General features: G+C 37.6%; 1 protein-coding gene and 1 long non-coding RNA gene across 2 annotated transcripts in view; one reads left to right on the top strand and one right to left on the bottom strand.

Moving 5' to 3' along the window:
- The window catches only part of LOC139121730 (uncharacterized), a 276,401-nt gene that overhangs the window by 52,092 nt on the left and 199,281 nt on the right, over window positions 1-25,028 (bottom strand). The window lies entirely within an intron of this gene.
- On the top strand, window positions 759-2,232 carry LOC139121729 (somatostatin receptor type 4-like). The gene has a single exon (XM_070686855.1). The coding sequence runs from the start codon at window positions 904-906 to the stop codon at window positions 2,080-2,082; it is 1,179 nt and encodes a 392-aa protein (XP_070542956.1). The 5' UTR covers window positions 759-903; the 3' UTR covers window positions 2,083-2,232.

Below are 25,028 nucleotides of genomic sequence, written 5' to 3'. Positions count from 1 at the left end.
TTTCGTTTGTACTGCTCTTTCTCATGCTCATAGTGAGCGTCCAATACGCCGCCTTCCTTTCAAAGGTTACTTTATACTACTGGAGTTTTCGCTCACATGTCGTCGTCTTTACAGCAAAAAACTGACTTGCAGGCTGTCTCTACTTTGAATATTACTCTTTTTGAACATACCTACAAATGTGCACAAAATCACGACAATGAAAGTAATTGGTTCCATCCTGCGTTATCAATCACAAATTCGTCTCATTCTCATGACAAGGCAATGTGAATTCGCCAAGTCCTCCTCTTTTTCCACGTCCTGAAAGACAAAGCTTACTTGCGCTATGTATAGCTGTTGAGGTCCTTGTGGATTCATCGAAGGCTATGTCAAGTTGGGAACAGACAAGTGCCCTCAAATTACGCTACTCGACCCAAGTTATCCTTTGACAACCCCTAAAATTGATTGAAAAGGGGCATGATCCACTTCAACGTGGCCATGAAACTTGAATCTTATGAAATAGCAATCAGCATTATCGGTTGAGATCTTGACCGTATATATCATTCCTAACACTTTCTTCTGCTCTGAATGATACAAAAATTATGTCGAATCACCGTCTTCGGCAACACGGAGCTTGACTGACTGAGATAATTGGGTTGTAAATTTCTAAGTAAACATCGTCCACTTTACTGACGAATTCAACCAGCCTACTCTATTTTCATACAACGACCAGATATTAATGTGGAATAATGTTTTTCAATAAATTTTCAGGAAGAATGAGCGGAATTGTCCTCGCCGTAAACTAGCGATGCACTCTCCAAAGACCAGCGGAATTATTTACGGTCGGTTTATATCAAGGATTTGCGACAATTTCAAGTGTTAGGTCGTATTACCGCGACACGCGACAAGCCTCCCTCAACATTGACGATGGATTGGAACAGCTCGCTCGTCGGTCGGATTACGGAATCTGAGGAACTGAACCGGACTGATGACTTCGATAATGAAGGCTTCGGAGTTCTGCCGTCTTGGGTTTTTCACTTATTTATACCTACATATTACAGTATAGTCTGCATAACCGGTTTGGTTGGCAACGGTATGGTAATATTGATCCTGGCTAAGTACCCCGTGATGAATGTTGTACCTAACATCTATATCCTGAACCTTGCCGCGGCTGATGCACTGTTCCTCATGGGGCTACCGTTTTTGGCCTACTTCAACAGCACCGGGCGGTGGATCTTCGGGGATACCATGTGCCGTCTGGTTCTTGTGGTCGACGGGATGAATATGTTCACGGGCATATTTACCCTGACCGCCATGAGCATCGACCGCTACGTCGCCATCGTCCATCCGGTCTGGTCGAAACAGCATCGAACCCTGGCAAGGGCGAGGATAATATGCCTGGGTATGTGGATACTGTCCGGCGTAACCACCGTGCCCTTTTGGATGTACGCTAAAACGCAGACCTACGGCGATGTTACAGTGTGTAACGTCATTTGCTCAAAGACAGCGCAACAAGTTTATATCATATGTACCTTTATCATTGGATTCTGCTTTCCAATAATCATTATAACGATTTTGTATCTCCAAATCATTGCTTACCTTATCAACGGGACTCGCCATAGACAACGGCGTGTCCGTATCGGGAGAGTCGGGGTTATGGTGTTGCTGGCCGTCGCACTGTTTTTGCTCTGTTGGATGCCGTTCTGGATCGTTCAAATGATGGTCGTGCTGATAGAACCGCAGAACCGTACAAAAATGTTGAAAATGTCATATTTCTGCACCCCTTTCTTGACATACGCCAACAGTTGCCTTAACCCGGCGGTGTACACCTACGTGCGTCAGGATTTCCGCCAGTTCGTCGTGAAGTTATTTCGCCGGCAGCCGCGCAGCTGGCGCAGTTCAAGACTCGAGTCCAACGGGAAAAGCTGCAATTACAGCGCCAGCTGTTACACTCAGCCGCACCTCAATACGGTGCCCGCAATCTCCAACGCCACCGAAGTCACCTTGTCGCTGAAGAGCAGCGGCCCGAACAGCAAGCTCGGCGAGGGAAACGGAAAGTGGTCAGAAAACATCGACGGCAGCTCTGACAATGAAGTCACAATGTGAATGGCGAAGATGGCGTTCTTACGGTGTTTTCATTGTATTTCCAACTTATCATGAACTCAAGCAGACCCATGCCTTGGATTAATATTGATGGCTGCTTTCGAATATATTGCTTCTCATAATTTGCATTTACAGAAGAGTGACACGAAATTGTTCAATGTGCCTCAAATCGTCTGGAGATGATGAACCCCATTTGTACTAATTAAGTGGGTCATTTTCCTCTTAGACGATTATGATAGCTTTTAACTGTTTGTTTATCAGCACCTGTAAGGAAGACGCCATTTATCTTTAGAAAGGTGACGTTCAGCGTCAATAGGTGTCTCCCGAAGACCTACATAGACATAATTTTAGCGGGATTCAGTAAGTTAATCTTAATTGATGAGCATCTTGTACAATGTTTTTTTTCTTCAAGCATCAATAGAAATAGACTGACGGGATTTAGCGAGATTCAGTAAGTTTTATTGATGGGCACCTTTGTAAAATGATTTTTTTCCCTTCAAACGTCAATACAAACAGACTGAAGACAGCTTATGAAACAACCCAACTTGCTACCCTTGTATTACGTCTATTTGCCACACACAAGAATATATATTTGCCTGTTTGATTTAGTAAATTTTCTGTCGGCGACAGGTATTCATTTGCCTTTTATTAATCATCAATAAAACGTGGACAGCGAAAGCGCCACTAATTGCAAGATTTCTGTTCTTGGTGTGTTTTCTTTTGTTTCCCGCCTTATCAGGCACGATGGCTCGTGTAGGAGTGTCGAAAGTGGGAAGTGGTCGGAGGAAGGCCGCAGGATATCCATAACAACCATTAAGCGAGGTCGATGAGGTGATGCTGGCGAATAGGTGCGAATGAAAAGCATTCTCGGAAGTCTCTTACACGACGCACAGTACTTCTTTTACCATATATGCTTGATTTCCCGTTAACTTACCGAGCTCAAATGAGATCCGACCCCGCTATCACATACGAGAAATTCAGCCGTGGACGCTGAATACGAACGGCGATTCCGCAGTTATCCGATTTTGACATCCACCATGCGGTAGCTGTGAGTTGTCTGAAACTGAGCTGAGGGAGACACGAGTCGTGACCAGGAAGCGACACATTCATCTTGCAATTGTCTCGGGCGGTCATAAAATCGGCGAGGCATATTGTTTGCATGTTCAGGGAGTCAGTACTTGCACATCAACTCTGAGCTGTTATTTACCGCGAACAAGAGTACGTTTCTACGGCAACAGATTTTAATGAGTCGCTTATGTACCTTCCCTTGGATTGATGACTATCACGAGTTGCGTTAAATCAACCAGATGTAAGAGATGACTGCAAACGATTTTATTCACAGAAAATGCCTTGTGGAGCCACGTTAGAAAGATTCTCAATTTTACAACCAGATCAGCCATGTCATAAGTATATATATATATATATATATATATATATATATATATATATATATATATATATATATATATATATATATATATATATATATATATATATATATATATATATGTATACAATTATTCAGAGTTTTTATTAAAAATATCTGGCGGAGAAACATACATTACATGCGCAGAAAAATGCAGAGCAAATGCCTTGCGGTACGGTGTGCGTATGACAATTTTGAAAAAATAAATCAGTTTTGATACCCTTAGGCAGTGCAATAAGGACAATTATTAAAATATGTTCTCTTTTTCATTTTTATTCCCTTAGGAAAGTACGCAATTCAGAAATATAAGAGAGGTAAATTAACTTTGATAATGTGAGGTGTTTCAAGGACAAAAATTCCAGGATTTTGTAGATTTGAAGAGAACTAAAGAGAATTTATCCTCTCTTAAGCTTATAATTCAAATATGACCATAATCAATCTGAGAAGGGCAACTACTAGCAAATTAAGTTAATTGTTGACATACATAACAACTTTAGGGTTAAAGGTATACTTTCACCTGTTCCAATTTTGCCACAGTTACCACGGAAAGAGAAAATCTAACCAATCACAGATTTTAAGCGGGTGGCCGCTTTTTAAAAACAGCTCCCCCCACGTGGGCATTTTGAATACCAAGGAACGCCACTTTGTCCATATATGGGCATATTTAGATTACAGGTGACTGTATACCTTTAAAGCCGCAACTTTCAATCCCAGGTTCTCGCATTAGTGGAGTTAGATCCTCCCAGTCAAACACTTGGCCAGTACGATGTTTGATTTCTGTAACATTAATTACACAAACTGATCTCAACCTTTTGTCACCTTTTGCTCATACTGCAAACAGAGTTTATGCAATCGTTTGATTGGCGGTCGGTTCAAATCGCCAACGGTCATTGATTCCCCACCATCAACGCTCGAATTTCCTTAAAAATCGTCTTCCAGTCGCGTTAGAAATTGAATACAACCTCAGGGTCTCCCTAGCAATATTCGTCTAGAAGTTATGAATATGATCAATAAATGTCTTGTATTAAACTTGTTTTCATTATACAAGCCTTATCTGTGTCTAGTGTGTGCCTATTACTTTACCCTAGCCATCTGTGTATAGTAGTTCAAAGACCACAGTCTATATCTGTTAATTGCCCTCCCTAATCCCCTTTTAATTTGTCCTGCCGATCATCAACGCGGGGGCTTATCGCCCTGACCAAATACCTCGTTAGCAGCTCATAAGGTAGTACTACTACGCCGCCATAGCTTCGTGTCCCTTTAAAAGGAGGCCCGCCTTTAAGTAGATTTGAATTTGATTTTTTGCTGAAGTGTCACGACCCTGTTGTACGACTGAAAATTTTCCTGCAATCCTGTGTCACTGAGTGCCCCATCATCGAGTACCCCATCATCAAGCACGTACAGTATTGCGTTGACACGGCCATGAAATATTACGTTCGACAAATGAAATCCACTATGTATTGGAACAACAAGAGCACGTTGTACATTCACTGAGACTAAAATGCCTTGTACAAATAACTCATCTATTCATCGAGGCCTAATTGATTAAAGGTATACTGTCACCTGTTCCAATTTTGCCACAGTTACCATGGAAAGAGAAAATCTAACCAATCACAGATTTTAAGTGGGTGGCCGCTTTTTAAAAACAGCGCCCTCACATGGGCATTTTGAATACCAAGGAATGTCCCTTTGACCATATATGGGCATATTTAGATTACTGGTGACTATATACCTTTAATACATTTTATAATTTTTACTCTGTCATGTAATTCGTGTGATTGTATTAGAGATTTTCTTATTTTGCATATGAGAGTGGGAACTTCGTCATAGTTGAAATATAGGACTTCGCGAGAAGTGAACTCCATCCAGCCTGTCTGTAAACATCTCCTTTGCATATTTTGTACCCTGGTTGCTATTTATGTCGGAAATGTTACAATTGTCTCTGTTATTCTGGTCCCGAAGCTTAATTTTTGTTTCGTATGGACTTCGACAAACATATGTTGTGCACTTTATATGCCCCTTCTTTTATATGTCAATTTATTGCTGACTGTTCCAACGTATTACAGTAATGGAACTATTTGCTGGGACACCGTGGGTGGAGGGACGGTGGCTGGGATTTAAGCTGGTCGCTCATATGTCATTTGTGTCTACTGTCATGGGACCCCCTGTTTTCTTATAAAAAAAATAAACATTCCTTAAAAATACCAGTTCAGGTAACATTTCGTCATCTGTCACGTACTTACAATTGAGAGCCAATACAATGGCATTTCACTTTTGTATCAAAATAACGTATATAGTTTTTTCTTACATTTTCTATCGTATCGGGTAAACAAATGACGCCACAGGCAGAATTTGCAACTTCTATATATGACCGACTCAGCGACTTTTCTACCGTTGTAAATTTCTCTGGGCGTCAATATAGGCCTTTTCTGGCGTTGAAGCGTCTATAATAAAATTTCTGCAGCGATAATTACGGTATACGATCTTCCAGATGTCTTTCCCTTCAATGTGTACGTGGAAAGTTCCCATGACGTTGTTCCTCGTCAAGCCTGACCGCAAATTGACTTCAAGTTTACTTGGTTTTCGGTGATGCAAGAAAAATCAGTATTGACAGATTTTCCAAATAAAACCACAATGACAAGAGTTTCATATTGTAACCTCCACAAATGTAATAATCTCCACAAATGTAATATCAACCACAATTGTGATAAAATGCACCCATAAATATAATATCGCCCATAAATGTAACAAAAATCAACCACAAATGTAATAAAAACACCAACCACAAATGTAATAAATGAAAACCATAAATGTAATAAAAAAATCACCCATAAATGTAATATTTGTCAACCATAAATGTAATAAATCTATTTTGTCGTTGCAATGGAGGAATTAGCCCTTAAATATCGATCTATGTAATAAGGAAAGCAACTCCACACATTATTCATTTCTTAATTGTTTGCGTTTAGTGTGTTTTGCATATTTGAAAGTGTATTTTACGTTTCTCTGTTTTGTGTACAGAACTGATTGGCCATGGCTAGACACAGCTGTAATCTGAACGTCAGTGCAGTCTCTACTCCAGAGTGGGGAAGACTATAACGCTACGATCCTTTAACGCCGTTTTTTCGAAAATTGCCGTACTTTCTTAATCAATCGCCTCAAATTCGTCTTCAGTGGATAAATTGTGTGGAATAATTGATAGATTGTCTGCATTCCTATGTTGTCCCACTTGAAGTTTGTTCCTTCACTAGGGATGCCAGGATGTCTAATTTTGTTCTACTGTGTTCAAGGTAGTGTTCGTATTGTTTTTTACTAGATTGAAATATATGTTCTCGTCAACGTGTTTCATGTCGTAAGTTTCTGTTATAAGGTTTCATATTTCTCTGTTATTTGTTCTGAGTCATCTGTCATAAACTTTGTGTGGTATCACTGGTTGACAAGTTATTTTGACGCTTCCTTATTATGTAATTATCAGAGTCTAGAACTGCTGTTCCACTTCCATTGTCTAACGGTTTGATCAGTACCGCCGTTTTCTGATAGCGTTCTCAAAGTATTCTATTCTGTGTTTCGGAAAGGAAACCTAGTTTCAGGAAAGTATGCAATAACATTACACTAGTCTTATTAAAGTTATTATTTACTCAGGGCATTGATAAACAAATGATCACATATACAAGTTCAAGTTTATTACATTTATGGTTGAGTTTTATTACATTTATGGTTAATTTGTTTATTACATTTGTGGTTGCGGGTTGTTACATTAATGGTTGACTATTTTATTACATTAATGGTTGATTTTATTACAATTGTGGTTGATATTACATTTGTGGAGATTATTACATTTGTGGAGGTTACACATATTGAATGTCATCATTGAAACATTAAAGTACAAATATAGAGTGGTAATTTTGATTTGTTCAAACAAAGACATTGTCAAGATTTGGTTAATGCTAAACCAGGAAACAACACTGAATCCGATACTTTGAATACATCTTTTTTTGTTAATATCATAGAGCAAGATAAATGAAAATCCTGACTGTATTTACTCAATCCCCTATTGAACTTAATATCTGATTAAAATAAGAAAAAAAAACAATAGATAAGTATTATGAAAAGTAGAATAGACAGTTAGAGACAAAATATCGTCTACGGCGAAACACATGTTAACAAACCCAAAGTCGCCATAGCTTGCTCAGGCGCATCGTTTTTATGTTCTGCTGCATGCTGGTTCTGGAAATATGTCCTTGATAGAAAGAGTCTCTGGTACAGATATATTGGCTCTCAACACCCTTCTTGTGTAGCGCTTGTGGAGGCTAACTTTAAAGGTCTCAGTGTTTGCACAGTGACCCCTGATTTTCATTTGCAATTTGTAAGAGAATAGTCGATAGCTAAGCTAGGAAAGTTTGAACATAAACTTAATTATTTCACTTTCGTGGTGCGTGCTACCTTAATAGTACAAATACTATAAAAAGAAATACTAAATGACATTCATTTCCACATGACGACTTTTCTCGGCGCATCTAAACATCGCTGACCACTTGATCTCCTATGTTATCGTTCTGAAAAGCTATTTAATTCACACCGACTTAGACCAAATATAGCCAAAAGTATCGCCGCTCACAAAAGGTTGGTTTCTTTCATTGATGTAATACATTCAACACATTCAATAGGCTAGATCAAAACATTGAACTCAGATAGTGCAACAAAACATAAGAAAAAATTGCCGTATTGTCGAGCCTGATCATCAGCCGTTCACTTACAACCACCTGATATTTTGATTGTTACATTTACATTTCTGTAAAATTCACATCAGGCAAAAATGGTGTGACAACTCCCATTTCGCCAGCTGCCGGCTTCCAATGAAAACACTGAAATGTATGCAAACTGGCATATACATGTACACACACATTTAATAGCAATTAGGGAGACGAAACAATTAAAATGTCAGAGAGAAGCGGTCGATTTCCGCCCTCACAAGATATATCTCGCACATTTATTGGCATTAATTAGTTTTAATAAAGAGTCAGGAAGGAAACTGAGCAGTTACGGGTCAAGGGCACGGTCTATTTGATTAGTAAATGTCAGAAAATATTGGAGTAACCTCATCAAGGTTTCTTCCAGAAACTCACAGAATTAGATATAAATCAAATGAGATTCAAAATAAAATATTTACTTATGTGTAAAGGATATTCCATGATTTGAGAGAACCATCGGATTTAAATATGGATTGTACACGGCACCTTGTTGAATCGTGCAGCGGAGTGTGCATTGTTGGCCGCTGGAATCTTTTTACCATGTGAAATATCGCCCTTACACACGCTAGTGTGTACAAACCTATAGGAGATGTTAGTAGTGCATACTGCTCTAAAAAGGTCAACAGTCTCACGTATGCGTGCTTGTCACGATACGAGGGGAAAACGATACAACATACCTTCACCTAATGCGCTCAAACATATCAAAGCTATCCATTTCGTGTGTCTATTCGTTGGCGATAGCTATAGAAACACTAAGACTTCCCTGTACCTTTCAAAAGCATAGTCCTTTAATAATAACATGTCAGACATCAAACCCTGACTTCATTTGAGTCGACTCTATCGTTCGCGTAGCAGGGATGTCCCACTGATTTAATTTAATTCATCTAATGTCCACAAAACGCTCTCAAATGAGTGATATGGAAATAGATTCACGTTTATAGTGGCTCATTAAATTTGTTCACTGATTGCAACTACAACGGTATACTAACCGTATCGGTCCTGTAAGGAACGAAATTATCATTCAGCAGGTCTTTGAGTTTCATCGGCATGAAATATCCCTCCCATGCAAAAAAAATCCTAACATCTCTACTGGTGCAGTGAAAATCAGAGCGCCAAAGGCAATTTTTATCACAAATATGGAATATGTCTGCATCGAGGTGTACAAATGGAACTTTGTGACCGAGTGACTAACTGTATACGGGTCTGTGGTTTGAAAGTAGTTAGATATCATCGTCAGCACTGATTACAGTATGCCGACAAAAGGATTTTGCGATCTACTTTCGATCCAAGGACCCACATCAGGTTTCGCCTTCTAGTCACCGAACCCATGCAGCTTGAGTACCTACCGTTTACGATACAAAGGTATCCACTGTATACAAGTAAAATGGCGAAATCACGTTCAGATCCTGGAATATTTCCGCTCAATAAAAGCTGGTTGGAAATTACAGCGCTGAAATAAAAACCTTCAAATGCGTAGTGACAATAGATAAACCAGAGTTGCCATTTAAGCGAGACTGTCGCCTAGCCTACATAATTTAGTTTGCTTTCCTCATTTTTTTTCTCGGTCGTAGAAACAATGACGTGATTATGGACCGTCGAACGGAATGCCTGGCGGGCACGAAGTGTTTTGAATAAAGTCAATTTCAAAAATAATCTGTTGAAAACCAGGTTTCCTAGCCAAGTCTATGAACAAAGATACACACACAAATGGATAAATAAATAAATAAATAAATGAAAAGTAGATAAATAAACAAAAAGCAGACAGTTTTGAGAAAAAAACGACTCAAACACGCCGCTGTCGGGGAGGGGGATTTCCATATTATTTTGCACTATTTGAGAAGAACACGGCTGTTCGTTAAATGAAACTGCATGTCCTAAATCAAGGTATAATCAAGGTATAATACATGCTTATGGGAAAATACAACATTCAGAAACCTCTCAACGATTGCGAGCTTGCTTTTATCTCGATCCTAATCTGCAATGAGGAAGATACAGATTGTCGGAGTGACGTCAAGAATTATTTACGAGATGCAGCTAATCCTCTGGTTATCAAAATTGTCGTTTCTGAGCCATGAAAGCCAGGCTAATTCAAGGTCACATCAGAACACATATGATTTACAAAATGATATTTTTCTCACTGGATTGAGTTTCGCATCCTGATCACATGCTTTATCAAGCGCTTTGTGCTTGTTTTGATAATAAGACTCATCCTGTACAGAAACTGAACTGTTCGTGCCGTGTGCACACTAAATATATACTTCAGGCAGTGTCGTTAACGTTATGAGTATGCCATCGCACATGGTATGTGCATATAACGTCTGCTGGTGTTTTTTTAATGCAGGCAACCAAAGACTAGCCGGATGGGTTTCAACGTATGTAGCGTTTGCTATGATTTCCCTAAAATGACAGTGATATTAATTAGTAATGAGTCAAAAACCCAAGAAACGACTGCAGAACGTTTCTAAACATTTATGAAAAACCTGCAACAGTTGTCTTAATAATTTGCCTAATAAGATGTGTTTTATAATTTTGCTTGAAAGATTATTTGTGCAGATGAAACCGCATTTAAACAGCGTTACAAATATAAATCCGATATATATATATATATATATATATATATATATATATATATATATATATATATATATATATATATTAACACAAATTACTTCAAGTACAAAGTAATAATATCTTTGACTTAAGTTATATGCATCCTGCAATCATCAGACAGATGCATAATTTCCCACGAGGACATTTGTATACTTATATATAATTATATATATATATATATATATATATATATATATATATATATATATATATATATATATATATATATATAATTATATATATATATATATATATATATATATATATATATATATATATATATATATATATGATCTTCTTCTTAAATATAGACGTACATTTCGAAAAGAAAGTTTTTTTTGTGTTTTTAACAACAAATTCTAATCTTGAATTCTAAATAGTATCTTAATATGATCTTGTAGTCGGCCAGAAGAGAGAAAGTCATGAGTGTTTGCAATATTTCATCATGGTACTTTTTTCCAATCAACGATTTTATTCGTCCCCAGTTGCTCATTTCAGGCGCTACAGATGATGACAAAATGAGCGTCGATACGCACAGGATTTCAAAAGTCGCCCTTTTCTCAATCGGTCCCCTTAGATGTATGGACATTATTCACAACAAATTCTACAAACCCCATTGCAAAACAAACATTTCAGATTAAAAGTTTTATCATATTGTTCAGTACACGCCATTTGTGCCACGTTTTGTAGAAAAAAATTTCAACCGCGACGCATCGACCTCTAGAGCCAGTTTTGTGCTCGCATTACAGGTGTATTCATAGCAAGGTATTCTCAAATCCCGTAAATGAGTATTAAATAACGCTGTAGAAATGTTCGTAGAATTACCACCTTATAGACTCTGAAAATTAAGAATTAGGACATAATCTTTTAAAGTCAGAGTTCTAGGGCTGTAATACCCTCTAATAGATCGATAAGTCATTTCCGTGACAGCTTTATCGAGAAGATGGCTGTAATAAAACTGATGGCCTCGACTGATTCAAACACGATGAATGCCACCGGTAACCATGACGACCTGTAAGAGGGAAAACTGGCACGATTGAAGTGGCTTGCTTTTATTTGTCATCTTTTGTGACTTGCAATGATGTATTCTCTCTGACTGCCTTTATGATGATGTCATTAATCCTGTCGAAGAGACGTTGTGTATATATCCCTGGGTGCAAAGAAGCCAATCCGATGTTAACCGCCCCAATGGCAATATCGGTACCGAATATTACATGAAATATAAATCGAATCATCGCGTGTTTTGCCACTGTTTTCAGATTTTGGTTTTTAGATTGGCGTGTTGATATTGGTTCAAGAAATTGTCGTCAAATGATTATACGCGCGACCCAGATAGCAGATCAAGGTTGTCCGTTACCTTTAATGCCTACGTTATTCAATACATATTATATATCTGTATCTGTCTGCCTGTCAGTTTTTTGTTATATATATATATATATATATATATATATATATATATATATATATATATATATATATATATATATATATATAACACGTATATGTATGTGGGTGTACGTTTGTATCTATCTATCTAACTATCTATCTATATCTATGAAGTGGTGCATCATATGCCCGCCTGTCTATTGTTTTACTTAACTTTTTAATTTTTTCTCAGTCTTTAAAATCAATTTAAAAAGAAAACCAATGTTCTAACGTTATATTTACTTAGGCCAACGGCCGATTTATTTCAGCCAGTGGCCGTACGGTGTTATATTTATCATTTTTTATCAAAGTTTGAAATTGAAAACTCATCATAGGTGAGCGAAAACTACATAGACGAGCGGGTGCTGTATTTACCCTTGTTTGTTTGTTTGTTTATCTATTTCTTTTTCTTTTATATTGCATTTGTTTTTGTAACAGTGTTCTTAAAACAAATGCAGTGGTTTCCGCAAATCCGTCGGCAATAAGGGAAATACTGTCTTGAGGGTTGCCAATACTGTCAGGTGTAACTATCGTCTGGCCGTTATATCATTCGATCACAAAGAAATCAACTCTGCGAAAAGTTGAAACAATGACTGCAAGGGAGTCAGACATCCACAACAACATCATCAGATCTGCACAACGTTTGCAAATGATGCGTTCTGGACAGTTAGCGCTGGTGTGGTGTTGTTATGACTACGCGTGACCCCCTTCCAGACGATGTTTCAACCTCCGCAGGGTCGATTTCTTTGTTATTGACTGATATTACTATCTTAGACGATAATTACGCCTGACAGTGTAGGCAACACCGCAATCTAGACAGTATGTCTATAGTTTAAGTACTGCAACAGTTCAACGCAAACCACTTTATATATTATAGTTGTGATCATGGTCAGGAGGTTACCGAATCGATGTTTGCTGAAACGATGCGTGTGCGAGGCACATTCTGTTGAGAAATTAAACGATCATTTGATATTTGCCCATTTATATTTAGTAATGCTTTGATGCGATGCTCAAGTATACATGTATGTTCAAGCTCCATAATCTGTATCTTGTGGCTATTTTTTCAGAACTGTTGTTTTGTGGTTTCCCTACACTTTCTGCATTGAATCCCTAAACTGTAATTGAATGCCAAGTATTTAGCATATTAACACAACCTATATGAGTATAATCTCCATTGTTATTGTTTAAAATTGTATTCAAGTCCGGACTAGAATTCATTTTTAAACAATGAACAATGATCAATGCATACATACAAGCCTTGTTGACAAAAAGAATACTCGAAATTTCAGCATGACAAACGGATTAGGGTCAAACACGGTAGTTGATATACAGAAGCAGAATACCGAAAAACTTGCCACAAGTTACAGCTTATGCGCCTATAAAAACACAGTTTCATATTGAGAAAGATTTAGTAAAGGCAAACCATATCAAGGCATATCATTCTGCATTTATCTTTTTTTCAGAAAAATTTACGAATACTTTGTACTTTGTGAAAAGTCATTTACAGGATAATGGTTTTGTTCGGTATATAGTTGGTAAGAAGATCATCGATCCGTGGCATTTTCAGGCCAACCGCATTTTGATGTTGAAATCGAAGAAGCAATTCTAAAATACCGTCATATTTCTTTCCGTGATTGTCGTTTTACAGTTAGCATATCAAACATTGGATTTTACATGTAACGCCGTGCATTACGCGCCCAGCTTATATTTGATGATGATATTAGAGAACTAAACGCGTATTGGCTCGGAATCCAGCACCTCTGCATTGTTCGCATGAAATAAATGAAGATGCAAAGACCATCGCTTTACAATATGCTTGAAATAAATCGAATATCGAAATTTGGTGTAGAATAGGAAGTTTCATTTGTCAATTTTTCATTTTATGTTGACTTTGACCTGGCGACATAAGTCGGACGGCTATGCCAAACATAATAAGCTATACATTAAATTAACGTTTCGGTCGGGGACATTTATTTAATTACAAACGAGTTACTCTGCCTTGTCTTTCTGTGATTTCCACATCGAAATATGGATGGCCTAAAAATGCCACGGATTATCATCTTATAAAAGGATTGACAAAAACAGTAAACGTCGAAAAGCGCACTATAGTTTTCTACTCAACGTATATAGTAAAGCTCAGAGTGGAGATACCTTATTCAACAACACATGACCTGTATCTCGTAGACTGACAACGTTACCGAAGATAAAAACACACCTGAGGTATATATCCGATTTCCGACCCATGTCAAACGATCTATAATGCCCTACTGTCCGACCATTGCGCAAAACAAAGTGCATTGAAAGTAGAAAGTTGCTGAAACCAGCTTTCCGCCTCACACGTAGATGCTGATGGTGACATAATAGCAACACATATCGCTACAAGGATTAGGGTTTCAGCATCCACTGTGTATAGTCCAACAGGATTGCTGAATTCATCGAAGAGGCCGGCTTTATCCAAATAACAGGCGACGAAGACGAAGAATGGCTTGTTGATTTATGATATTTTATTCGACCATATGCTCGCTGTTATTATGATATCTTAATGGCAAGATAATGTCAACTACACGGCATAAAAGTGCGCATCATCTGAGGTCAGATTTTGTATCGTTAAGTGTTTGAAATTCATAACATTCTGATGATGCAATAATTGTATCAATTCTATTTGAGTTCTTTATTATCGAGTCGGCCATCAAATGCTAGAAGTTCATAAATTCACACATATCCATCACTCGTTTCAATAAATCACTCTAAAGTCTGCATTATAGATTCGATGGTTTATGGTTTGTTTTCTCCTTCCGGAATTTAGGCTTTATAACATTACTCCCGGAGGTCTCCTTCTTCATGCTTCATGATTTCGTCGTGTCAGGGTTGGGAGAGCGACATGGACACTCTCAGGCGGGCAAGTCCGTGGCATTCATACGAGGCGTGGGTGGTGATGCAGGGCCATGACGGCCTCTCCTCGCGTAAGTTACAATGGTGATGTTTTTTTACAGTATATTAAGTTCTTTTCATTTGGGAGTCGTGTTTGTAATGGCAGCATAACGAGGTAAAAACGCACATGAATTCCTTGAATTCGTGATGTCAACATGAATCCGTGCCTCGTCGGGTGTTTTACGACCGGACACTGCTTAATGCTTGTCTGGGCTCTTTCAAAGTCATGAAGAAAATGTAGTTTTCACCCTGTTGTTGTTTTGTGAAAATCTTGAAAATCTAATAGAGTTAACACGGGTAATAAAGTGTATAACTTTTGAATTTTATATATATATCGTTTAGTTTGCAATAAGGTATTTTGTTTCTCTGATCAAGTTCTTGCAAGTTGACCCCTGTTTGTTATTATTAATTACAAACCTTCGAGGAAAGTCATGACAACAAATTAAAACTCAGTTTCGAGGCCTTTCTGCTTTAAAATCTAGACCCGATTGAATTGTGAATGCGAATTTGTAGTGCTCTTTCGGAGTAACCGCCTTCGTGAATTAAATAAAAGTGAACATTCGTGTCTCCGTTTGGGTCGGAAAAAATATGATAGTGAATAATGCGCTTGACATGTTCTTCTGGAATTTCACGAACTAATACATGAATGTACCAGAAAGGGGTGGATTATAGCCTGCTTTGAGCTATCGCTTAGAAAAATATAGGGCGATATTGAAAGTTATTTATTGAATTGTCCATCGAATTGCACTTATGCTGTGACTAATGGGCAAGCCATAAACAATTGATTGTATAAATCTCTCGAGAGAGAAGTAAGAGGCACTGCTCTGTAAAAAATACATGACATGGCAAACTCGTAGCTGCTCAATTTCTCTCCATCGCCGTGGTAATTTCTTTTATATTCTGCAAAAACAGGAAATGCATTACCGAAAAAGCCAAAGAGAGGAATACAACATAGAAGGAGTTAAAAACGTATAATCTTACACATTTGTTAATTATGTCTGAAATTATAGATTCCCGATGTTTTTGACACCGTTCGCGTTTTCTTCAAATTAATTTTATCCCCATGGCATTCGATTTCACACTCTCTGCATCTCTGCAAGATAGATATCTGCAATCGTATTATTTTTTTCTGAAGTACTGTCTCTAAAAGATAATCGACAATCTGAAGATAGTCGATTGCGCATAGAAGTCGTGACAGTGTTTTTGCTAGCGTTTGTTTCCCTGACAATCTTCATAAGGTCAAAGGGGAGGTCATGGTTTTGCGATCTACGAACAAGGAGTGCAATGAAGTTAAAAATCGAAGTTGTAAGAGGACAAATTTTTCTTTGTTGAAAAATATTCACCGACACGATCGCCTTTTAAATTTTAATTATACACTTGAATTCGTTACAGAGACAGCACCGAAACACTGTTGTTTCCATGCGGCAACTAGACATTCCAAGCCTAATTGATTTTCTCGGCGCAAAGTCTGAGATATTAAACAAATTTAATGCTTCAATATTTTCCGACAATCTTGCTCTTTTGTGATTCGATCGAAGTCACGTACGATGGTGAGGAGTTTACGATCCTCAATAAAAACCATTCTACAACATTGTGTGCTGATTAACACGTATGGACTGTATTAAAATGGCAATAATAAATATAACATTTTGGTTGTTTTTCATTAGATGGATTTATAACTAGTTATGAAGTTATTTTCTCAAGGCAATTAAAAAAGCTCATAGTTCATTACGCCTTTTGTCGGATAGAGTTCCAACATAGGCTTGTATATCCGAAGCTTCATTGCACCTTATAGTTGAGCGAGGAAACGGAATAGAAATCGACATAGTGATGTTACACGATGAAGATATTACAAAGATTGTGTGATTGAAGGCTGTGCCGTGAAATGTGTGCTCTACCGACCACTTTTACATGAAACTGAACACTATTGCTCTCTGCAAGAAGCATGTCTCTTTCATGACGTTGATGACAGTGAGCGCAAGACATTTAATGAAAAAAGGCAGATTACCGAAACGAGACTGTCAATTATTCTGTCAGCGTACAGATACGGGTTTGAATTTTATTGGCAACGCTATAGACAGGTATATTTTGAGTCGAAACGTTCACTCGACAAAACATGCACATTACCGTAAATTTGGCATTTACTAGACGTCATATTATTCTGTATCTAACATCTCAATGAATGGAAGAACCTTCAACCAAATGAAGGAACCTCAATAGATACTGAAGCCTCTATACAAAAAATGCTACACAGACCTCAAGATTTGGAATAGTGTGCATTCAAATAGTACGGAAATGCCAAATGGCGCTAAGAATACTGATTCTATAGCGAAGAGCGCTTAAAATTACGATGCCGCTGCCTATTAGAGAAAACTTCGTTATTCGCATTTATTTTTAGAAACTCATTATCGGCCAACTTTGTGTCTGGAAAGCGAAAAACATATTTGGAAAGGTGACTGGATTCGCAGTAACATGTTTTAACGTGCACCGGACTAGATATAGCAATAAAAAAGGAAATGCTGGTAGACTGGTCGTTCGAGCACTGTGGGGAGCCTTCCGTGCTCAGTATCTTCAGTCACTCGCCCTTGTTGATTGAAAAAACAAATTTGCACACTGACACAAGTTTCATGTCGCCAGAGCAGGAGATCGGAAATTGAAGATGCACCAGACGCCTCATTACTAGGTAGATTACGCACAACCGCAAGCTGTACTCATTCAGTTTCTATACAAAGTGGACTCGACATTGACAAAGTCTAGTCTCTAACTAAGCCTAATGTAAGCGTAAACGCAAAGAATAGCAAACCCATAGACCACTTCCACGGGGAAATTGGAATTTTTCAAATCCTATCGATTGCGTCCGTGCACCATTAACATCGTCGAAAACCAATGAAATCTGAACTTGTCGTCATCAAATAACAAATAATTTCATGGAAGAAAAGGAAAGATGCGATATATACCGAGCAAAGCAACATAGGTCATGTGATCAGGAAAAAAATGTTAGTACCGTATGTATGCAGAACGCATAGCATATAGGATCTTGCATTGGTAAATCGAAAGCTCATGGACGCATCACGTGTATTGAAGGAGCTTACTACTTGCCAGTGGATTCTTCAATATTTTACGCACCAAACTAAAGTACATTCCCAACCTAAATAAACCGCATGCTCATATTTTTTACATTGGGACCATACACAAAATCGTATTTTTATATTGAAAAGTCTTGTACTAGAAATGACCTAACACAAATCTTAAATTGCACTTTGCCCACGCTACGATGCTCGTTGCTTTTCCTCTTTAAATTTTACAGGCATAAAGTACAAGAAATTCTCAGTTTAATTCAGTTGGAGTGTATTTTAAGATGTGTCGAATACAGTCAGTCATAATGATTTCTTCCATCTCCGTTGAATTCTCATTGGAGAGAGAGAGAGAGAGAGAGAGAGAGAGAGGAGAGAGAGAGAGAGAGAGAGAGAGAGAGAGAGAGAGAGAGAGAGAGAGAGAGAGAGAGAGAGAGAGAGAGAGGAGGGAGACAGACAGAAACAGACAGACAAAGACAGCGAAAGGGAGAAAGAGTGCAGTGTGTGTTGACAGACAGTCAGTCAGTCAGTCAGACAGACAGACAGACAGACAGACAGAGACAAAACGAGACAGATAGATGAAAAAGACCAGACATGTATTGGGACGGTTGTGGCAGTATAATTTCTTTCGGAGTTGTCTTTAATTGTATATATATATGAAAAAACTGCGACAGTTGTCTAAATAATTGGCCTAATAAGATGTGTTTTATAATTTTGATTGAATGATTATGTGTGCAGATGAAGCCGTATTTACACAGCGTTACCAATATAAATATATATATATATATATATATATATATATATATATATATATATATATATATATATATATATATATATATATATATATATATATTCACTTCGAGTAAAAAGTAATAAATTACTTCAAGTAGAAAGTAATAATACTTATTTAAGTTTCAGGATGCATCCTGCAATGTGTGTGTGCTTCCTAATCGTGGTCTTTTCCTGGCGTATCTGCAATTAGTGATAACACCAGAATATACTACCAGTAGTATTTCTCAGAACGATTAAATATCTCGTGTCTTTTCTTCTTTGACTTAGCAATAAGCTTTAATTAGGGATTATTAAAATATGGAAAAGAGGAAATCAGGCCAACATCAAATTTAGTCATATACAGGGCTTGTATGTCAAACATTTATCGAATGATTGTTTCTTGGTTTAATATATATATATATATATATATATATATATATATATATATATATATATATATATATATATATATATATATATATATATAAGTTATTTCAAGTACAAGGTAATAATATCTGTTACCTAATTTTCATAAGTTTCATATATCCTGCAATAGTTAAATGGTTGAAATAGTATTATAGATTCAGTTTTCTTTATTTCTTTCAGATCTCTGTTTCCTGTTCATTAGGCCTACTAGTTTGCGATAGGCTAAGGCCAAAGCATTTCAATAAAGATATATCCTGCAATCTTCAGACAGAACTAAAAGGGGTTCTTAGCTCTACACTCTCATTGATAGTTGGGGGTACCATTATATTTCTAGGTGGCGACATTTTGAAACCTACTCAGAGCGTTTGTTTCATGGCGGAGATTTGCCAGCATTAATGTAGCTTTGAGATATACATGCTCATTTTTAGAGTAAGTCGATGCTCTGTCAACAATTGACAATGACACGTCAAAGCCTTGGTCGTTGCTCGTAAGAGACCATACGACCTTTGAAAGTTCAGTGCTGTTCTCGTGCTTTCTGTTTTAGAACGATTTCATGTGATTAGCGAAGAGCGTTTGAAGGTGTTAGCAGTAAGGCCGATGTAAACCTTCTCTTTGCTGACTCCCGTTGATACCTTGGCCTTGTGGACGACATCTTTGACTTGACAGTCACCTTTCAACAGGAATGTGGACTTGTCCTGGCAGCTGGTCGATCTTTACGCAGGCTTCCGGTGATTACACTCTGATTATGCGATTTGATCATAATGGCCATATTCTTCATACAGCTGTCGTGTTTCTATTGAAGATCTTGTGAAGTTTTGACCCCTGAAGAAAATGTTTATCAACAGGTTGAAGATGTTTTTCTTGCCGATGTTAGTTTCCACGTTTTGGCTGAAAGAAGGGTTGAACCACGTGATGTTATGTTTCCTGTTCTTGCTTCTTCTCGTTGATTGGTTATCTGAACATGTTGAATTTGGTCGGTGTAACAACTTGACTTCAACGCTGTGTTGTAGTGACCTGTCTATTTGTCAGAGATGCTCTTACCACTGGATATCGTTGAGATGAGTTCGCTTATTGGGTCAGGGATGTATTTAATTACAGTTGGCGGGTGATTAGACCGCTTATGGACGTGCATTGTTTGGCCATTTGTTCACGATGCAAATGAAACTAGCCGTCATTCAGATTACTCCATCAGGAGACTAAACTGGTGTTACTATAAATCTACAAGGGGTACACATAGCTATTTATGCAGATGGGAAATGTTTGTTGTTGCATAAAGATGTTTTGCTACTGTCATGATATTTGTCAGTAATGAGAGAAGTGATTTAGGTAGCGGAATATTCTCTCTCTCTCATAATATCTTGTACTTGTTGGCAGGGCGTAATATTTTGGCCGAGGAGTTCAGATATCATACTGTAAATTGAAACCTAAGATAAGTATGAGGTATTTGCAATGAATAAGGTGAGGTGATGTGAAGGCGAGGTAGTGTTAGATTGCATATAATGGTAGGGTAATCTGAAACGCATATCCGATTACTCCTGCGACCGATGAAGAATATCGTCACAAAAGAAATACTCCGAGATTTCTTTAAAAAATGTTCTAAAGTAACGTTCTAACGAGCTCAAGTATAGACGAAACGCCATCAATAGGACACCCGTACGGCTGCACAAATGTGACTGAACACGCGGAGGGAGGCGTTAGTTCGTAATGTTCACATTTTTCAGTAAAGTCCGCGGGCAATCAACTCTTTTCATGAAAAGTGAAATTTCTTTTTCAATTATGGGCGACATTATCTGAGGTGTCATGCAGGGATATTTTTACCTTCTTAAAATTAAGCTTGACGTCATTTTAACGATATGTTCTGAGAAATGGAAGAACATGATCTTTTATTGAAAAGGTGGTGATAAACGCGGACTACTTTTTATTCAACCGCCCACAGGAACGCTCGACGGTGATCAAAGATAAGGCAATTGCAACGGGGCGTCGTAAAGTACAAAATGTGTTCCCATTTCTCTGAAAATAAAGAGGACACATGCTGCAGGCAGCGTCCTATTTTCAGTGGTTGGGTACAACGATTTAAATGGAGTCTGGGAAAGATACAATCGTCCCGACGGATCAGTATATAAATGGTTTTATTGGAGAATGAGGCAGTACCAAATATCACATCGTGACTGAACACACCAGAACCCTGGAACAATCACTTGAAACTAAGTGAGAACTGAAACACCACGATGTACACAGCGATATTATGAAAAACATTATATTGATGGCGCAAATACTGCGACCTGATAGGTCGAGACTGAAATTCATTTCAATTGAATATTCTGATATAAAAGGAATAAACCACTTCAGCAATGGGTATACAACTCGATTTTGACCAGTTCACCTTATATATTGTGAACTTGTCAAAATCTCGTGGTATAGCGTCGCCGAGTGTCGTTTATTGCTCAATTATATCTGCTACCTAGTTGGAGGATGAAATGTTAATCAGTTGAAAACTGTCTCTGCTAAAATGTTCTGTGGTAATCGATTTTTAATTTCTAGAGGTCTGTACAATACTGTATTTTATCCCCAAAGTGTTTGATTTGATTTACACCCTATAAAATTAGTAAAAGTTGCAAAATGTACAGGTTCAATATATCACGTTGAAAACCCTTGTTGTCAGTGATATGACGTCAGTAATCCACGCATTCGTTTGATACTGAAGCGTGTTGTTTCAAATGAGGGAAAGAAAAGAGACGCAAGCAAAGGACTCCGTTTTAATGACTATATTATGATTTTCAATCCTTTAAAAGGAAAAGCGAGCAATCAAATGCCATTTTCCCTGAAAACTACACCATCACTCACTCCCAGCAGGGAAAGCTTAATAAGTGAGAGCTCTGAGGGGACTAAATCCATAATCATTGTTAAATTCTCTGTTCTCAGTCGCTGAGAATGATTGGGCTTATAAAAAGGGTAATTTCTCCATGACAAAACGGTACTTAAGAGTGTCCATCACGGGTTTCAGAATTGATTGAATGGAAACGCGTGATAAAATGCAGCGTTTACGACTTAAAATGTGTGTATTTACATACATTGATAACATGCTGCGTATTTTAATAACACTCAAGTACCCCTATACCAAAAATAACATGTATTACACTGGAATTATAGACTCATTAGCGTTCGTTGCGAGTAATGGCATTTTGTGCTTGGCAAAAATTGCGCCAACTTTTGATCGATGCAATATCGTTCATGGTCACCGTATAAGTAACATTCCGCCGAGTTCTGTGTACCTAGATGTTTCCTCGTACGTATACCTTTCGTCTGATTTCATGAAATTTGCTAATTTGACTTGCGTTTGTCGCCGACATTTAACCAAATGCAAAAGAATGCAGTCGATATATAACAACGGTTACATGGGAGCTCCTGCTTTAAAATGGCCATAAAAAGTGTAAAATTAATTATGCCTCGGGGTCTATGACTGATAATCAGTTGGTAAATATCATTTGAGCTTGTTCCTAATCGGATTATTGAAAAGGTAAATCTTGGTATACGTGACTACTTTGCCGTACAAAGACGGGATACAGATCTGACGTCAGTTTGTCGAGATGTTTCTTTGTCGCTAAGACGCGTCAGAACCTCGCAGCGTTCATTGAGTTGTGTAGAATCAAGTACGTCTTTACAGCTTTAAGACTGGTGACCGAGAGCTGCTTCAGTGAAAAGTACCTACCCGCTCATACAATCGCTGTCCATGAGTGTCATTTCTCAATTTGTCGGTCACTTTCAGTGTAAAATACACAAGAGACTCCATATATACGGGAGCGTTCAGTTATTATGGCCGGGGTTGGGCCAGCAAATTCTTCATTGGCATCAGTCAAAATAAGTGAAACCCCCCTGCCCATTGCACCAAAAAATTGATGACCCCCTTCTAAGAGGACAAATTTTCATGACCCCCTCCCAACTTGAGTAAAGCTGCACACACAAACACGTCTGAAGGAGGGGCGCAATAGAATCCAAAACAAGATTCTGAGAGTTTTTCAAATGACCCCCTAACAAATACACAATATGTTAATGTTCAAATCTCCCCTTCTGACTTGTTATAATTCCCCCATCAAAGGGCTCGGACAGAAATAACAGGTGGGTCGTAATTTTTTTGCCCAAGTATTTTTGAAGGGTCAAGAAATTCCATGTATGCCTTTGGTGAGGGTCACCATATTTTGTGCAACTATTAGAAGGCAAGATGTAGCTGATATAGTGCATGCTTCGTCTTAAAATAGGTAATCATAACACATGGGAGTGTATTGGGCTAACTATTAACATTTGCCCGAATAAAACAAGCTATATCTTTACATTTACACATGTTTGATTATTCATGTAGATTTACTTTGCTTGCAGTGGCAGGTAAAAAGTGCGTGCACGTGTACAAAAATTTGATATTTGGATTTAATTGTTGATTCACTATACATGGTAGTCTATGAGAAAACAGTGACTATTTTGTTTTCCAATGAAAAACTTGGTATTCATGTGTATATATAGACGTTGGATAATTGACATTATTACTCTTGATTATTGATATTGATGTACTTGATTAAACTAGGGTGGTTACAGGTGGATGTTTATGCAAGAAATTTGATTTTGCAATTTCACCGAAATGTAGATTCACTATACGTGGTAGTCAATCAGGAAACTATGAATAATTTTTTTCCAATACAAGACTAGGTGAATCTGTGTATTTGTGTACTCTTGATTATTGATATTGATATAGTTGATTCGACTAGGGAGATTAAAAGCTTATGTGTGAGCAAGAAATTAGATTTTTGAATTTCACCGAAATGTTGATTCATTATACATGGTAGTCAACAATAAAACTATGAATAATTTTTTACGAAACTCAACTAACTTCATCTGTGCTTTCATAGGTTCTTGAAAATTGATAAAAATGTTCTTGATTCAAATAGGGTATTTGAAAGTTCAGATGCGGACAACAATTATGATACTGGAATTCTCATTTAAGTATTATTTCACTTTTCATGGTGGTCTACAGGTATCTGTTAAATATTTTCCCTGACAAAACTAGCTATATCTCTACAAGTAATAAGAATTGTTCATTGCCCTAAGTGAACTTGATTAACAATAAGACAAACCTCAGAGTTACCAAGCCAAGATGTTCATGTGACAGTTAATTATCCTTTTATTCAGATTTACAGTTAAATGACTTCATAGAATGAAATCATGCAGCGAATCATTTTTATTTCAAGAACATTTTTGAACACTGAAACTGCCTTTTGACTGGGCAGATACTTATGAAAATAAAGTGACCCCCCCCCTCTGTGCTGTTCGAAAAATACATGACCCCCAAGGTCGACCTTGTTTCATAAGTCACGGATTATGGTTTCTACTAGCTTTCAAATGTTTAACTACAAGCAAAGGATGCCAAATGATAAAGAGAACAAAGATAGTTCAAATAACTCGCAAACCACCATAGATTTGTAAAATGATTTTTGTACACTCGGCAATAATAATTTGCATGGGAGAGATATAAGATAATTCAAT

This window comes from Ptychodera flava, chromosome 21, assembly GCF_041260155.1.
Source record: "Ptychodera flava strain L36383 chromosome 21, AS_Pfla_20210202, whole genome shotgun sequence".
Lineage (NCBI taxonomy): Eukaryota > Metazoa > Hemichordata > Enteropneusta > Ptychoderidae > Ptychodera > Ptychodera flava.
Note: the sequence above shows the minus strand (reverse complement) of the source record. Positions and strands in the feature narration are given on the sequence as shown.

What these genes read in the sequence shown, in the direction of transcription:
- LOC139121729 (XM_070686855.1), top strand. Translation starts at nt 904, where the DNA reads ATGGATTGGAACAGCTCGCTCGTCGGTCGGATTACGGAATCTGAGGAA.